Genomic DNA, 19235 nt, shown 5'->3' on the forward strand with positions numbered 1-19235 from the left:
ATATCATCACTCAACAAAATATATTAAGTCATCTTATTTTTTATCATCAAAACAAAATTTTAAGCCTCGTAAGGCCAACAGATACGCCAAGTTGTGTGTACGCTTTAAGTCCCGTCTTGGCTTTTATTTTTCGATATCTTATGTTTGTGCTGACATGAAAGCCTGTTCACACACTAAATGCACACATAAGATATTGGTGGTTTGTCAGCATCAAAATAGAGATTGGACTCAAAAAGTTAACAAATCTTTATTGAAAGAGAGCATATATTTGGGCTTGTTCATTCAAAGCATATTTTTTTTCCCCTCAATCTTCATACTTTGAAAATCATTTTCTTTGAAAGCTTCTTGATTCTCCCACATATTTTTGTTGATAAATATTATTGGGAGAAAATTTTATTGATCATTTTTTTAAGGTTTGAGCACATACTTTTTTATTTATATATCTGTGTACTTGGAAAAGTCTATTTACATTTGTGCTTTCATAGACAAATTTTTATTTTGCAAAACTACTTGAAAACAAAAACCCTTGGTTCTCCTATTTTCTTTGAAATATATTTTGGGGAGAAAAGTTTTATTAGGGTTATATCTTTGAAGTGCTTATCATAAATATCATGTTCAAAGATTTCAAAATATTTTGAGAAAATATACAAATTCACTTGAGGTTAAATTTATATCATGTGTGAGTACATCTAGTGCTTAAACTTGTACACATATGCTTTTGTAGAAGCATTCATAGTTGTACAAAAATATTATTGTTGTAATTCCTAACGTATGGTCGGAAGAGGATTGCACTGGCCTGTAACGTGCACTGGATAAACTTAGACCCAGTTAAGAAAGTCCCGAACTGGTTCAGATCCAGTTAGGAGAACTAGGTGCATCATTCTGTAAGGTGTAGTTGTAGGTTAGGGTCAGCCCTGTAATCTTACTTGGGGTATTCCTCACCTAGTAAGAAGAGGAGGATGTAATCGGTGTCGCTCCACTTGTTAATGAGCATTAGTGGAATCCTCTTACTTGTTAGCAAGAGGCGGGGACGTAGGCAAGTTTGGCCGAACCTCGATAACATATTCTGTCACTCTCTTTTCTGTGCTCTTTTATTTCTACGCTTTAATGCGTTATTTAATCTGCTAATATATATATATATATATATATATATGTATATATTTGCACACTTTAATTATTGTTAATGTTTGGGAAGTACTGTGATTTATTTATCTGTTTTGTTTTATATATTTGTAATTGGTATTTGCTTAGACAGACCTTAGGTTGTGAAATACTGCTTATGGTTTAACACCAAACATACCTAACTTAGGAAGAACTTTTGAAATGTCCAATTTACCCCTCTTGGGAATACACTAATTACATCAAAACATATCTCTCCAAAATTCTTCAAGTTCTTATATATACATGAACTCTAGAAGAATGGTTATATAGATGTTTAGTAGATCCGATCAAATAATAATCTAACAGATTTGTTCACCAAAACTTTGCCTACTATAACATTCAAGAAATTGATTCATCTTATCGTAATGAAACATTTTAAAGATTTTAGCAGAAGAAGTTAATATATGGGTGACATTCAATGGGGAATGTTATGAAAAATATGAATGTCACCTTTTCGTTTTTCCAATCCAATAAATGTTTTGCTATCCTTATTGTCCTATAAAAGGACACCTTCCCCCTCTTATTTGGAACACGCACATTGTATGCTTGTATACACATTTGCATGCTTAAAGTAAGTAGATATATAGAAAGAATAATAGAGATAAAAAGAAGAGAGATATCTTGTAGAAGGCCAAAGATATTTAGTATAAGGCCGGTTCCAAATCATCTTATAATTCCTCCCGAAATAGTGAAATTTTTTATCCTATCCACCTGTGGAGTAGGCATAGCCGAACCACATAAAATTTCAGTCCCATCTCTATTTTATTTTCTGCATATTTTATAACAATTAAATGCTATTTTCCCTCTCTTTGTGATGGATTACTTATTTGATTATAAATATTCTCTTCACTTAAAAAAATATTTATTTTGTAAATTATGATTTATTAAATAATAAAAAAATTCTGATTGCAACAAAGCACATACATATGGATGAGCATTAAAGGCTGTGTAAATGCTCTGTGTTTACATTATCATGTTTACATTTTCAAATTCAATAAATCAGACAAAAATAACTGCTAACAAACACACATGCACATCCATATACCTTCACAAAAAAGTTTATTAATCAAAGGATTTTTAAAAATTAAAATAAAACTTGCAACCATAAAATTTGAATCTTTAATTTAATTATGTAAATTTTAAATAAATTTATTAAAATTTTTATAATACATTTTATTCAAATCCACATAAATTCAAATTCAATATCTAAAATTTATACATCTAATCGTAATATAAGAGTACTTTGGTATGGTATTGTTAAAATTAGTATTGAAAAGGCTTAGTAAAGAGGATCAATCTTATTCTTCCCCTCATGCCTCACTGGTAAAATTTTGAATATTTTTTTCCCTCCATTGCAGGAGCATTTCCGAAAGCTGAAATTTGAATCTCCTGATTAAGAGATTTCCTCCTTCAAAATAGGAGCAATTGGCACCTTCACAATTTTTGGCACAGTATACAGCCATAAATGCCATCAAGAGAGACTTAGAAAACTACACATGCACCAAAAATCTTTCAGTTTTTCTGCGGAGCGTGGGGAAGAAGAACATTTGAAGACACCCCCCAATACTAGGATTATGAAAATGATGAACAGATAAATCTAAACATGGTTCACAAAATCAAAATTTGGGAAGTTTAGATGTGAAATCCAAATACTTCGAAACATTTGGACAAACCTTTTGCAAATTCAATAATACACAGCAATCTCGATAGTTTACATCACTACTGTTAGTTCTCTCTTGAAGTGGAAGCAGCATTTGCTGCATATTTGGATAACACGCCTGTTAGCAAAGTCTTCTCCCTGACCTTTAACCTGCATCATGATCAATAATAAGAGAGACAGCATGTGTTCCAACAGACTACAAAAGGCAGATAACAAGCCCGCTGTGTACCTATTTGCAGATCCAAGGATGCCTAACTTCGGACCCTTCTGAGCTTTCCTTTTGGTGTCTTGCTTTTTCTTATTCGCCTTTGCTTTATCTCGAGGCTTTGAGGATGATGAAGCAGTTGCGGAGTCCACAGTCGGTTTCAAGCCATCACCGTCATTTACCTCTGAAACATGGGCAAACTTTAGATTCCTTTGGATTTCTTCCCATGCTGATAAAGGATTATCCTGCAACTCCTTGGACTCATTTGACGTGGCTTCCTCCGACAAATTTAGGGAAGCATTATCCAACTCAAAATCAGCATCTGGGTTATCTGCTTCCACAGTAGGATGTACTACTTTAGGAGCAGAGTCGGTGCCAAGGGCTGAAAATTCAGAAGCAGTATCGGGCGAGGGTGGATTTATCAATTCGCATTTTATCTGCTTCTGGATTTTACCAAAAGTAATGTTTTGTCCTGAAACTATCCGCACAAATCTGCCATCACAAATAGCAGTGGCTTGCACAAAATTAGCACTAGCTAAGTAGAAGGAAAGAACTTACATGTTTATATATCAACTTAACATGCACTGGGAATCAATGAGATACAATGTCAGCATTCAATGTGAATATGATTTTACTTGTATCAAACACACTGTTCCTCATATTGCATAGTTTTATAAAATATTTAACCCATTGTTCTATATTTAGCCTGGCCCAAATATATTTGTACCCGCTATTCTCTTGCTAGTTTTTTTTTTCCCAGTATTACTAAAAAAAAAATTTCTTTAAAAAAAACATGTGTTAGAGATCCAGATTAGCTGTGAGGAGAATGGGAAATTAATTCAATATGCCCATTGCAAAGTCATGAAAGCCTAAATGTAGTAACCCAAACCCGAAAAATAAAATAAAAATGAATTAAAAAAAAAAAAGGAAAATAAATAAAGGAAAGGAAAAATAAGAAAAAAGAAGAAAATGGTTTGGTTTAGCACCAAACTGTCGATGGTATGAGGATCTCTTAGAAAAACCGCCGATGGTTTTCTCTTCAACAGGCATTTTAAGAACCAAACCGGTTTTGTCAAGTGTAGGAAAACCATTAACGGTTTTCTGCGGGGATAGCATAACTATAAATAGATCCCAGTTCATTTCTTTTAGAAAATTTCTCTTCCCCTTTGCTCTCTCAGCTAGGGTTTCGGGTCTTTGGCGGTTTTAGGGCATTGCAAGCATTTTTAAGCCTATTCGGGGGTTTGTGATCGCTCCCAGACATAAGGTTCGTGTTGTAGCTCTTCAGTTTCCATTCGTCGGTGGGTTTGGAGCCTAGGGTTTCGAGCTTCTTGTTTAGTTTAGGCGGTTTCTTTAGAAAGTAGGTAAGAGGAATTAATTATAGCAGGTTTTACTAAGTTTGAACCAGTTAAATTCGATTATACAAATTTATATACGCAAGTATGATTTTCTGAACAATTTGCGCATTTGGAAAAGAATGATTTTTGATTATATATCATATATGGGAAAAATTGTGTGGCATGAATATAACTTTCATAATTTAACTGGTTGCGTATACTGGCCGTTGTGAATACTGATTAGTGATAAATATTGACAGCCGGTGAAAATTGGCTGATTGTGGTTACAGTTTATTTGTGAATATAGATTGATTGCGAATATTGGCTACTTTTGATTACTGTGTGGTGAATACTTTGATGTGTGTGAATGGGTCATTTTGTGAGGTTATCTGTATGTATCACAATATAACGTTGGCAGACCTGAGGAGTTCGTTATATTGCCTAGATATAATCACGATATAACTTTGGCAGGCCTACTGAGTTCGTTATATTGTCATTATATATTGGGATAGAACATTGGCAAGCCTGAGGAGGTTATTCTACTGATATACTATGGATAGGTCATTGTGAAAGTGTGACGGTGATGGCTGGTGAGGAAGAACTTGTGCAAAATCTTGTGTGAATGTGAGTCCTGTGTGGACGGTATTTCCTGTGTGGATGTGATTAAAGTGTGTGGTCTCTTGTGTGGATGCGTGTGGTAAAATGTATACATGGGTCTCAGTGAAATGATTTATATTGCATGTGTGTGAACTTAATTACATAAATATTTATGGCAAAGTAAACTCTCCGCCCGAGAGCTTGCTGAGAAAGGCGAGTGTCCTGGTAATTTTCGGTCTGGTACCAGAGCAAAGGTAAGCTACTTGTATGGGCGGGTAGTCTTCCATATTCTTGGAGACTTTGCCTATATACATAACCCGAGAGTTTACTGAGTAAAGTGAGTGCCCTGATATTGGTATCAGAGCAGAGGAAAGCTACTTGTATGGGCGGGTACTTTTCCCTATTCTCGGAAACTATCACTATAAATAATTATATATGTGTATGTGTATGTGTAATCTGTATATGCTTCCTCTGCTGATGTTGAATAACAAATGATTATACTTTGTATTTATTTAAATTCTCTGCCACACACTGTTATGGTTTATTCTTCCTTACTAAGATGTGTCTCACCCTAACGAATGATTATATTTTCAAGTCCATCAGGTGATCGAGCTTAGTATTTTTGGTAAATTTTGGGGTGAATGTAAGAACAATTTATGTATAGTTTATGTTTTTAAATACCGGGTTGTAATATAAACAGATGGATGCAGTTGTTTTTTTGGGGTTTATAAATAGACTGGTATTTAAATTGAGATTGATTATATATTTCCGCTGCATGGTTGTAGTTTATAATATCAAAAACAGGTGAATGAAATACATAACCTTCAGGCCCCACTTGGCGGGTTCGAGGCGTTACAGATGATATCAGAGTCTAACGATTCTGCAGACTTTCAGGATAATTAATATCAAAGTATTGGTTCGAGTTAGGATAAGGATAAGAGTGGGTAGGTTAGGTGGAATAGTGGTTTGGAAACCTGAAAGCGAAGATCCTTTGATGGTAGTCTGTATTTTTCCGGGAATGGCGATTTCTGGAAAACTACGGTAAATCCATTAATGGTTATGTTTTTGAGTTGAGAGACTAGAACTTGGGCACGTAAATCGGAGCGATAGGTCGATTGAGTATGTTTGTTGTGTCGGTGTTACGGTTTTGTGGTAAGACGGTATGAACGAATCATAAATTAGAACTTCTATGCTATAGTAGCTTTTCGTTTCAAACTTATTTCAGTTATGATAAATAAGGAGAATCTAAGTTTGTTTCTATCCTATCTTCAGGATGGATCCTAAGGGGAAGGACGTTGACATTGGAGGAGATAAACACGTGAATACCTCCAGTGAGGATGATGTTGATGCCTCGGCGGTGCTGCGTAGCATAGCACGTTAGGCTAAGAAGGAAACTCGGAGAGAGCAAGCTGAGCCACTTGCTGATAGGGGCTATACTTTTCAGCAGTTCACCTGGATGAGTTCGCCGGCTTTTGTAGGAGGTGCAGACCCGATTGTAGCTGAGGACTGGATTCAGGAGATGAAAGAGCTTCTGACTGTACTGAGGAGCAGAGGGTACAACACGCCACCTTTAAACTGGTTGGAGAGGCCAAGAAGTGGTGGAGGGCGATGAAGCTGGTAAAGGAGCAGCAACTAGGACCTGTGGTCATCACTTGGAGTCGCTTTAGGAAGGTGTTCTTTGACCGGTATTTCCCCGCTGCCACCCGAGCAACTAAAACATAAGAGTTCTTGCATTTGACCTAGGGGTCCATGACTGTGCAATAGTATGCGGTCAAGTTTGTGGAGTTATCTCGTTTCGCTCCACACAAGGTCCCGGACAAGCCACTGAAAGCCCGGATGTTTGAGAGAAGACTGAGGCAGAAGATACACGCTCAGGTGGTGGTATTGTTGACTCAGAGTTTCTTTGAACTGGTGGACAGGGCCATGGCAATTGAGGCAATTATATAGGAAAGTGAGGCAGAAGCGAATTAGAAAAAGAGATCCATACATTCCAGCTCACATACCGATGTCCGACAAGATTCCTGAAGGGGAGATCGAGATACTGGGAGTAAGAGGTCGGATAGGGCTGATCGAGACTACTGGGAGAATTCATCCCGCCCCCTTTGTGCCAGATGTAATCGAAGGCATTGGGGGGAATGCCGGAGTGGAAATACCGTGTGCTATAGGTGTGGCAGATATGGCCACATAGCTCATGATTGCCGTGCTCCATCGAGCAATGCACCCACTCCTAATCAGAATAGAAGGAACAACCCAGTACCTCGCGGCGGCGGCAGCCCGACGCGTGTCTATATGCTTACCCTAATTGAGGGAGACAATGCTAGAGGCACAAGTAATATGTTTACGTTTGCATAAGCAATAGTCTTGTTTGATTTTAAGTGAGTCGATGGTTCACATGTTAGAATAAATTGAATTGTGTGAATGTGGTTAGTTAGCTTTTAAGTTGTGAAAAATGATGGATTAACAAATTTTGACGACGAAATTTGTAAGGAGGGAAGACTGTAGTAACCCGAACCCGAAAAATAAAATAAAAATGAATAAAAGAAAAGGGAAATAAATAAAGGAAAGGAAAAATAAGAAAAAAGAAAGAAGATGATTTGGTTTAGCACCAAACTGTCGATGGTATGAGGATCTCTCAGAAAAACCGTCGACGGTTTTGTTAAGTGTATAAAAATCGTCGACGGTTTTCTACGGGGACAACATAACTATAAATAGATCCCATTTCATTTTTTTTAGAAAATTTATGTTCCCCTTTGCTCTCTCAGCTAGGGTTTCAGGTCTTTGGGGGTTTTAGGGCATTGCAAGCATTTCTAAGCCTAGGTTCGTGATCGCTCCCGGACGTAAGGTTCATGTTGTAGCTCGTCGGTTTCCGTTCGTAGGCGGGTTTTGAGCCTAGGGTTTCGAGTTTCTTGTTTAGTTCAGGCAGTTTCTTTAGAAAGCAGGTAAGAGAAATTAATTATAGCAGATTTTACTAAGTTTGAACCAGTTATATTCGATTATACAAATTTATATACGTAGGTATGATTTTCTGAACAGTTTAGGCATTTGGAAAAGAATGATTTTTGATTATATATCATATATGGGAAAAATTATGTGGCATGAATATAACTTTCATAATTTAATTGGTTGCATATACTGACTATTGTGAATACTGATTGGTGATGAATACTGACTGCTTGTAAAAATTGGCTGATTGTGGTTACAGTTTATTTGTGAATATAGATTGGTTGCAATTATTGGCCACTTGTGATTACTATGTGGTGAATACTTTGATGTGTGTGAATGAGTCATTTTGTGTGGTTATCCATGTGTATCACAATATAACGTTGGCAAGCCTGAGGAGTTCGTTATATTGCCTAGATATAATCACGATATAACATTGACAGGCCTGAGGAGTTCATTATATTGTCATTATATATTGGGGTAGAACATTGGCAGGCCTGAGGAGGTTGTTCTACTGATATACTATGGATAGGTCATTGTGAAAGTGTGACGGTGATGTCTGGTGGGAAGAACTTGTACAAAATCCTGTGTGGATGTGAGTCTTGTGTGGACGGTATTTCCCGTGTGGATGTGATTAAAGTGTGTGGTATCCTATGTGGATGCGTGTGGTAAAATGTATACATGGGTCTCAGTGAAATGATTTATATTGGATGTGTGAACTTAATTACATAAATATTTATGACAAAATAAAACTCTCCGTCCGAGAGCTTGCTGAGAAATGTGAGTGCCCTAGTAATTTCTGGTCTGGTACCAGAGCAGAGAGAAGCTACTTGTATGGACAGATAGTCTTTCCTATTCTCGAAGACTTTGCCTATATACATAACCCGAGAGCTTACTGAGTAAGGTGAGTGTCTTGGTATTGGTATCAGAGCAGAAGGAAGCCACTTGTATGGGTGGGTAATTTTCCCTATTCTTGGGAACTATCAATATAAATAATTATGTATGTGTATGTGTATGTGTAATCTGTATGTGCTTCCTCTGCTAATGTTGAATAACAAATGATTATATTTTGTATTTATTTAAACTCTCTTCCACACATTGTTATAGTTTATTTTTCCGTACTGAGATGTGTCTCACCCTAACGAATTATATTTTCAAGTCGATTAGGTAATCAAGCTTAGAGCTCCAGGCAGGGTAGTATTTTTGGTAAATTTTGGGGTGAATGTAAAAACAGTTTATATATAGTTTATGTTTTTAAATACTGAGTTGTAATATAAACAGATGGATGCAGTTGTTTTTTTGGGGTTTATAAATAGACTGGTATTTAAATTGAGATTGTTTATTTATTTCCGCTGCATGATTGTAGTTTATGGTATCGAAAACAGGTGAATGAAACACGTAACCTTCGGACCCCACTTGGCGGGTTTGGGACGTTACACTAAATCAGCCAAAGTCATCTGCCATCCCATCACTGGCAGTAAAATGGTAAAGATATCGAAAGGAAATAACAGCCGACCCCACCTATTTTACTAATTTTTTTTTAAAAAAAAAAAACAAACGACCCCACCTTCTACTAAGACATAAGACTTGGTGGTAGTGGTGGCTGTTTTTGTATCAAAAGGGGGTTATGGACAAGGTGGTGGTTGGCAAAACTGAGAAGTTGCTGTTTAATTTTTCTTCCAAAACATAGGGAGAAGAAGATGCAATAGCTCAATTTACAGTTTTTTGGCAAGAGACATAAATCCAGTAGTTTTTTTGTCTAGAATCCATGGCTAGCATCTGCCCTTCATTTAAAATCCAGAAGCCTATTTTAATCCTACCAGTGTCACATCAAGTTAAAGCATCCCAGAACATAATTATAACCATCCTCAAACACTTAAGTCTAAATTACAGACTTCCTTTGAATTAGTGAAATTTTTCGTAACAATTCATTGTGACTGATGCACATGTCAAAACCTTTTGAGACACAAACCAATTGAATTGAATTTTCTTTCTTGCTTAGATATAGTAGTCATGATCAACTCTATCCTGTAAAAGAAATATGTACTACAATTATAGAGGAATGGATATACCTATTTGCATCCTCCAGAGACTTGAGGTCAACAAATGCAAAGCCCTTGCAAACGGGGTCTCTTGTCTTTTGGTTTCCAGATACTGCTGGGGCAATATTAATTATTCCAGGGACTTCTTTGAAAGCTGATCTCAAATCTCTATGGACATTTTTTTTCTTAGGAAGGTTAAACAAACGAACGCGAATGCCACTTGGAAAAGGCTCAGGTGCTGCAAAAATCCAGTAAAATACAGCCAGGTAAAACTGAAGTTCACATGGAGTACACACCAAGCCCTGCTAGAAATAAACTAGCAAAGAATTGTTTTATATTAGAAAGAGTTGAATGCATTATTGAACAGCTCAGCTTATAACCATAACCAAACTGGTTGGCCAATAGTTTCATAGTTCACCTGGTTTGATCGTTCAATTGCAATGTCGACATGGCATCATAAACTTTTTTTTTTTAATTTAAAAATCAAAATTCATTGAAATTAAGGAAAATTAAAAGTAGGAACAAACAGAGAAAGTAATGCACACACAGTTACAAGGTCACCAAAGCCTTTCGCTGCTCTCCAAAACCATACCCATTGGCAATTCATTGCTCCTCTTGACACATGCTTGATTGTAAACCCATTCTCTACTAGCTATTAGCAACAATAGCAAGCCTTTTTAGCTTTTAATTGTAACTCAAGAGAGGGAGAGGGAGAGGGAGAGAGAGAGAGAGAGAGATGGTAACAATTAAGATGAGAGACGCAGGAAGAAAAAAATCTCACATGGATGATAGGAAAAAAATTCTGCTCAATTTTGTTTTTCAGTTTTCATTATGTTTGCTGCCGCAGAAGAATGGGTAGGGCCTCACTTGGAAGTGGCCAAGAGAAACTGACCTGTTATAAGAAAGAGCTCCCAAGTTTACTAAAAGAAGTAGGTTTGAAATGGGAGTGTCTTCGTCAAGCCCCGGGCTCACAAGCCCTTAGGTCACCTTTTGGAATTCACAACCACTCTGTTCCAAACTGCTTCAGTCCCCAGGGCATTAGGTCAGATTTCCCTACCCCTAAACAACTGCTTCGTAGATTGATTAAGCAATTGATGCTTAATACAATTATTTCAGCATCTGTAATCACAAGTGAATGAGCAGCTCCCTTGACGCTGACATCATTGAAAGTGAATTTTTAAGTAGACCTCACTTTTCAGAGCTGCTCCCAGCTCACACTATGATAAAGGAGGTGCCGTGAAGATATGCTATTGCTCATCCATCCATAGCGTCCGCAAAGTGCTTCTCTTCTTGATTTTGGCCATGAGATCCAGGGAAAACTAATCAATGAAATTGGATGCAGTTGAAAATATCCTAGATAAAGGTGGGGCGTGAATGTCACTTCCTTTCATTGCTTGACAACTTGTTTACAGGATAGATCTAATCCCTGGGGAAAACTCATCAGAAAGGCTTTTCCCACTCTCGTTGCTGTAGCTCCATCGCTTCATCCAATCCAACATTGCTTGCCTTTGCTTGTGCATTGGTGGGAAATCTATCAAGAGAGTTTTCTCACTAATCAAGGGGGCTAGGCTACACACTTCTATATTATGAATCTTACAATGTCTGTCTTGACACATGTTTGATTGTAAACCCATTCTCTACTAGCTATTAGCAACAATAGCAAGCCTTTTAGCTTTTAATTGTAACCTCATGCGAGAGAGAGAGAGAGAGAGAGAGAGAGAGAGATGCTAACAATTAAGGTGAGAGATGCAGGAAGACTAAAGATGCTATCTCAAGTACTCCTTTGCCCCACATCACTGCCAACACCTCTCACCCACCATCTGGGACTTTCATTGCAAATTTTACAGCAGCTGCCAGCTTGGTCCTTCTCCATTAAATTCAAGTGCTCCTCCATCCCCATCCCTGGCCACTCCAATGTTTTGCCACTAGCAACATCAAGTCATACCTCTACTTCTTCCTCAAATCTCCTATCCTTTTTAGCAAAGATATTATCAAACCCACATCGCAACTTGCAACCTGAGAGCATATAAGGAAAATTCGCAAACTTAAAGGAAAATTAAAATGATTTGGAATCTGGTTCTGCCAAGTCAACTGGTTCACCAGTTTTGACTGGGTTACACCTTTAGTAGAAATCAGCATGACATCCAGACAATAGGAATTGTTCTGGTGTGGACTATTTGGACTGGCCAGTTCTGTGCAGTTCTAAAAAACTGGCTAAAATGGAAAAGATTTATGCCAATCGCTAGATCAATTCATTTGTTGAATTGCAAAAGATTTCACTCCTAAAAAACAACTCATGGACCAACATTGGAATATAATATCAGAATTTATAAATTATTCACTGAATGAATGATTCAGAATTTGAAAATTTAATGGTGAAAAATATCATCAACACATGAGAAAAACTTTTGTGCAAAAATTTCAGTAAAGAACACACTAGGGCTACAAAGAGAACAAATAGATTCAGTGTTGGATAATTCGTTTCAAGAATCATCAGCTGGCAAATAATCGATGTAAATAAAGTTTCTCTTCCTCTTTTTTTTTTTTCCCCCGGGGGGGGGGGGGGGTAGGGGTTGGGATTGTAGCATTTGTGAACATCCATCATCCAGAATCACTGCACAAATAGTTCAGCTATTATTTGCCTTATATTCACAAATTAGAATATCAACCATATTGGATAGAATTAATTTACGCATAAAGTTTGAAAGCATGATCAGATCACCTTTTTTTTTTCAAACAAGGAAGAGATAGACCCTGCCCTGCCAGGCCAGCACAGGAAAAATGGAAGGGAAAATGTTTTGTTCTTAATTTAGAGAATTTTTTACTTTAGAGAACAAAAAATTGAGACATTTGAGATAAATGTAGCTCTTTCTTAATTGTGGATTTTGGGCAGGAAGTGATTACGGATTCTTACCCATGTTTTCTAAGGTGTAGGAAAGCCATTATTCCTTAAACACATAAGCCAAGTCATAGAAACCTTGAGTCAGCAGCCCTAGCCAACCACATCTAACTTAATTAATCTTGAATAATAAGAACCCACCTGCCCTAAAGGGAGGCTCTCTACCCCTTTTCTAGTTAGTAGGAATCCCAATGAACCATTGCCTCTTTGTTGCATACCTTAAAGATCGAACCCCCATAGGACCATCACCCTAAGCTACCAATCCTTAGACAATCAGAATCCAAAAAACCATACTGTTTTGCCATCTTATTATTTTTTGAAAAAAAAAACAAAAAACCAAATTTTAACTCCAAAAGTAATTCAGAAAGGAAACTAAGGTTCGGAAATTAAGTTAATGAAAAATGAGAAGGTTAACAGCTCTCGCAGAAGAACATTAAGCATGCCAATTTCCCCTCTGGTCTTCTTTCTGGAAAATGGATAATTAGAAAATCCTTAAGCTATCTTAAATGCACAAGAAATATAAACAAGAGATATTTCAATCCATTAATTTAAATGAACAAAAGAGTGACTTGAATTGAACTATGCAAGTACGAAAGGATCACTATCCCAACAAACCATAAAAAAAGGGCAGCTCGGTGCACAAAACTCCCGCGTATGCGGGGTCCGGGGAAGGGGCAGACCACAATGGGTCTATAGTACGCAGCCTTACCTTGCATTTTTGCAAGAGGCTGTTTCCACGCCTCAAACCTGTGACCTTTAGGTCATACAGCGACCCATGAACAAGCAAATTTAACAATTAATGAAGAATTAGTTTACACCTAAGCCTAAGTGGAAGGATTAAGTTACAAAGGCATAGGGAAAGTGATAACTAGAAACAACTTAACATAATCAATTGAAGAAAAACAGCCAAGAAATTGTTTCGACCATGGACCTAGGTTGGGGATGAAACCCCAAGTTGCCTACTTATCACTTTTTGTGAGGAATCTCATCCCTAGTAGTTTGTGCCTTGTATCAGGAAGGCTACCAAAGCAAGCACGTGCACACACACATGGATTTTCACACACTATCTTATATCATGAGCTCGCAAATGCATTCATGCAATAATCCTTGCAACATGTTTTTCTAGAAACCAAGAAAAGACACAAAATGCTCAAATGACTTCGTAATAACTTAACAAGATAAAAAATGAATAGTAGATACTCAAAGAGAGTTAAACATGCATTAATACTAGCAACATCAATGAGATTCTACATAACAAACTACTAAAACACACTTTCACGAATTTCATGCATGATATTAACACATGATTAGTCAAAAATTGATCATTCATAAGCACACTACAAATTTCTTCATATGAACCAGGTCTGGAAGGATGTATCTACTTACTCATGAGTATGCAAGAGCGAAGCATGCTTCAAGAGCTTCGCTCTTCCCTCATTGTCCTCCTTAAAAATTTTCTCCAGGTGCTCATACAATTTTTGATGCACTCTCCTTTCTCCAATCCTATGTACTCTCCCTTATGTTCCTTTATGTCCAAAGTGGCTGTCTAACCAAAGGGAAGGAAAATTTTCCCTTGGAGTCTCAAACATTCCAATGATGAGAATGTTTGAGAACCTAGAAATTTTGATCAAATGCTCAGATGAGGTGCAGATGGGGCAAAAGACAAAGGTGCTTTGGCCTTGACACATGGTAGGCGCCCCTTCTACACACTAACACCACCACCATCATCAATATGTTCCATGCCGATGGGCACTGATACACCAAACTTAGGCACCTCTTCTCAAGTGGGCTCCCTGGATCCATCCTTTTTTCCATGTCTTTTCAACTCTTACTTGATTTGGGTCATGCAAGATGTTCCAAATATGCATTTATTTACATGTCTTGGATCTCCAAATACGCCTTAGAACCTCTCCTTTTATCAATATGCCATTCTAACAAATTAAGGCTCTTGACACTTTGCACTTGGAACCCTTGAAGAAATATGAATTCGTGCGCTCGAGGGGGTGGGGAGGGGAATACAATGCGATGTCTACAATGGACAACGTGAATGCATTAATTGCCACATCCTGATGCACCTCTTCAGACTAACATAAGCTATTTGCAGACATTTAGATTTTTTTTTTTTTTTACAAAAAACCACTAGGAAAATGCAGCAGCACTTTATAATTGAAAATCATAGGAAATGGGTCCTGCTTAGTTGTCATAGTGAGGCCATTGATCTAAATTCAAGAAAAAGAAGGAAAGAACAAACCATTGAATAAATAAATTCTGTGAGACTGAGATTACTAGCATAAATCTCAGAAATTTATGTTGATATTGTCACCAAAATTGTAAACTTTCAATTTTCTTGTAACTGTGCTTTGGCTTATGTCCGGTTTCTTTCTTTCACCTGAATCCCTTGATGCTTTTCTCTTTCCTGCGCATATTGATTATCCATCCCTCTCAGCTTCTGTAACACTTCCACTAATATAGCCACAAACACAGAGAATCAAGTAATTTTATGGGTTGAAAAGCATATTCTCCATATGTTACCTTATGATATCCATGAAGAGAGAAAATTATACACACTGACAGCTAATTCATGAACACTAATATCATTCTGCCCTTGCGGACAATGACATTGTACCATTACAGGAGCACTGCTAGTCCCTCTTCCTATTGAACTGGGTTTTGAAACCAAACTTCTCCTCAAGAGGGTATGTGGGGCGATTCAAGTAAGATCCAATGTATATCTAACTTCCTATTCACTCTTGGAATCCGACAGTCCAGGGGGAACCACCACTGCAACTCTTTTCTTGAAAATCCACACATCCCTTATTGGTGCATGGGCAGCTAACTTTCGATCATAGATTTAGGTTCAGCCTCAGTGGCACAATCAAATATTCAAATGGACCACCTAACAATGCATCTTCACAAACCAAGAATTTTGAGATCACCCCAAAATGAATGGGATGACGGAGGAATCGTACCACTTGAGCCCTTTTTTTAGTTCCATGTTTACATAAAAGGAAAGTCATCGTATGAGTTGATTTCTAAAAGTCTTGGATGTTAGTCTTTCCAAAATAATTTAGAGTTGTGTCTTAATCTTGAAAATAATTTTAATTTTGTAATGTTATAGGTATCTCTTGTCATGACTTATGTAATGGATGTAAGTCAACAATTTTTGAATGCTTGACAAGTAGTTTGCAAATTATATTTGATTTTCTTTTTTACATTATATTATGATTTTCTTAAATTTTTCTTTATTTTTAAATATTTGTGATTTATTTACATATTCTTATCTAAAAACAACTCTCAAAAGGCTTACACCTTCCCTCTTAAGGGTTAAAATATCTTGCCTTAAACCTTCATATTTTAAAACACTGCTCACAAATGCGCTACTAGGCTTGCATTTCAAATTCTCAAACCATGCAAGTTGTCCCTCCCTTATCTTGTCTTCAACTGGTCCTATGCTTAGTTTATTGCATATATGTTCGTTCCTTAATTTATCTTTCAATTTTATATCACTCATCCACCTTAACATTCGCACTTCGGCAACTTCTACTGTTTACTTTTTGTACATGTTGTTTCTTAGTTGCCCAACATTCTAAACTATAAAGCACAATTGGCTCTATAGCTGTGTCATAAAATTTTCCTTTTAATTTCAAGGGTATTCTACGATCACACAACACACCTGATGCACTTATTAATTTCACCCAACCTGTTTTAACTCTAAGTGTGACATCCTCTTCAATTTCCCTTTACGCTTGCATAATAGATATAAGATATCGAAATCTACAAGTGCGATTAATTTCTTGATTATCAAGTTTAGTCTACTCTCCACTACTCCGCCTTAAGCTACTGAATTAACATTTCATATATTATGTTTTATTCCTATTTATCCTAAAACCTTTAGGCTCTAAAGCGGTTCTCCAAAGTTCTAATTTAGATTTCACTCTTCTCTTACTTTCATCAGTTAAAACAATATCATCTACAAACTACATACACTAAGAGATCTCTTTTTGGATATTCCTAGTGAGCTCATTAATCATTAAAGTAAAAGGTTATGGATTTAAAGTAGAACCTTGATGTAAAAAGATAGGAAAATTTCTAGATTTCCCTCCTATAGTCCTAACACTATTCATTACTCTATAATACATATCCTTAATGACCTCAACATATCTACTGCATACCCCCTTCTCTAAAACCCACCAAAGAACTCCTCTAGATACTCCATCATAGGTTTTCTCTAGGTCAATAAAAACCATATGCAAATCCCTCTTCTCTTCCCTAAATGTTTCCTTTAATTTTCTTAAAAGATAAATAACTTCTATTGTCAATGTACCAAGCATAAAACCAAATTGATTCTCTAAAACCCTTTTAGTTTTATTCTTTGTTCAATTACAATTTCCCATAGCGTCATCATATAACTCATAATCTTGATTCCGTGATAGTTCTTACAATTTTGAATATCGCCTATGTTTTTGTATAAAGTTATTAATGTTCTTTTCCTCCATTCCTCTAGCATTTTCTTGGTTTTCACATAGTGTTGAATAGATTAGTTAACCATATACTTCCTTATCCTTTAAACATTTTCAAACTTCAGTTGGTATGTTATTTGGTCCTAGAGATTTCTCTTTTTTCATTTTTTTTTCAAAATCATCTTAACTTCAAGGATTCTAATGTTATGAATAAATCTCCTTATTTTAGTCTTTTCCTTATTTGTCACTTCCAAATTCAAACTTTTATTTTGGTTTTCATTAAATAGTTTATCAAAGTATCTCCCCCACCTTCCTTCTATGTCTTCTTCTTCAGTTGAGAGATTATCATTATTTTCCTTTATACATTTTATTACTTAAATTTTTGCATTTTCTTTCTCAAGCTCTAGCAAATTTATAAATATCTCTTTCTCCTTCTTTTGTATCTAATCTAGTATATAAAGTATCATAAACTCTATGTTTAGCATCACTAATGGCATTTTTTGCATTCCCTCATAACTTAATAATTTTCAACGTTTTTAGCTGTTATAATAATTTTTTTCTTCTTCTGCATTATATCATACTATAGAGGATTTTGAACCTCCTCTAAATAGATAGGACCCCCGATGCTCCTACTGCAGAGCTAGAAACATTGTTAACATGGAATCCGTGATTGTACAAATATCGAAGGATCTCCCTCGTCAGTAGCCTAACGTTTTTCTGTAAAAGTATTAGATCTCCTAGTGTTGTTCATAACCAAGTAGCAAAAGATGAAATATTTCTCTTCACAAGTAACAGATTGAACGAAGCGCATTGCATTAGAAAACAGGCGCCTCCATTCAATTGAAAATTGCAGATATATGCCCAACAAATTTCTAAAAATGGGACTTACTCTTTATTGGTGAAATAGGAGGGTTTAGTGTTGAAAGGTAGCATATTAGAAAAATTCACCACCCAGAACAAATACCAACCTTTCTGGACCTGATTATGGCCTTCCTTGGAATGCGGCTTCGAAGGGTTGTTCTTAAGCCTATTGATATTGGCAAGCTGAGCCCGTCTACTCTGCGCTATTTCGTCGAACAGCTTTTCTTCAATTGAGGTATCGTATACTTTGCCTTCGCCAAAACCGCGAGGCTTGTTCCTTGTCCACTTCTTCATCTCCGCAAAAGGATCAAATTCCCCCTCATCATCATCTTCAGCTTCTGCTTCTTCGTCACTGTCGTCTTCATCATCATCATCAAAGTCGTTCACTTCCAGGACACTACTGGTGTGTCCTCTTTGCTTCCTCAAGGCGTGCGCGCAGAACCAACCTCGTTCCTGCCCAAGAACAACAAAAAAATCGAGTTGGGTCTCTCGTAATCCTTGAGATTAAGACAGAAAGCGGGCAGTTTTCGAAGCAAACCGTGAAGAGTGAGCCAAAGGAAGACGCGTTTGAGATGGGAGAGGCGTCGATTTGATGGGGTTTGAGTGGAAATGCAAGGAAGAAGGGCATATTGCGGTGAGGGGCGCTGGTAACAACATGTGATAAGTTGCACGAGAGAGGTTGCGGCCCTCCAGGACTCAACAGCATTTTCGCTGCCCCCAACGTCTACCTGCCTGCTCTGCTTCGTCGCGCCACGGTGCCACCCGCCAGTTGTCCGCCGCTACCAGAATGCCACTGCCGCTGCGGATATGTTAGATTTTTAAATGCTACAGCTAGCTCGGGATAGCTACGACGTCGTCTTGGACCCTTTTGGTTTTTCTAAGCATTTTGGGCACGCGAGAAGATCCTCGGTAACCAGGTGTATCAAGTAGTACTCGACTCAATATTGTACCGAGTTCAATGAACGAGTTCGAATTTAAATTTCGGCCTCGATAACTAAATAATGACTCAATATTAGTGACTCATTTACTAATTTGTTTGTAGTTTATCAATTAATTCAATATTAAACTTGTAAACT

At 37.0% G+C, this 19235-nt stretch overlaps 1 protein-coding gene across 3 annotated transcripts; it reads right to left on the bottom strand.

Annotated features, from left to right (window-relative positions):
* Window positions 1-2765: 2765 nt before the first annotated feature.
* On the bottom strand, window positions 2766-19019 carry LOC131144555 (uncharacterized). Of its 3 annotated transcripts, XM_058093256.1 has the most exons (5): window positions 18698-19019; window positions 18267-18612; window positions 9970-10177; window positions 3051-3518; window positions 2766-2971 (listed from the first exon to the last, which is right to left on the bottom strand). In XM_058093256.1, the coding sequence occupies exons 1-5, from the start codon at window positions 18863-18865 to the stop codon at window positions 2887-2889; spliced, it is 1275 nt and encodes a 424-aa protein (XP_057949239.1). In that variant the 5' UTR covers window positions 18866-19019; the 3' UTR covers window positions 2766-2886. The 3 variants fall into 3 exon arrangements, with proteins under 3 accessions (XP_057949239.1, XP_057949240.1, XP_057949238.1); XM_058093257.1 differs by lacking the exon at window positions 9970-10177 and having other exon boundaries at window positions 3051-3504; XM_058093255.1 differs by having other exon boundaries at window positions 2766-3518.
* Between the last annotated feature and the right edge of the window lie 216 nt (window positions 19020-19235).

The sequence above is a fragment of the Malania oleifera genome, chromosome 12, assembly GCF_029873635.1.
Source record: "Malania oleifera isolate guangnan ecotype guangnan chromosome 12, ASM2987363v1, whole genome shotgun sequence".
In the NCBI taxonomy this organism is placed as follows: Eukaryota; Viridiplantae; Streptophyta; class Magnoliopsida; order Santalales; family Ximeniaceae; genus Malania; species Malania oleifera.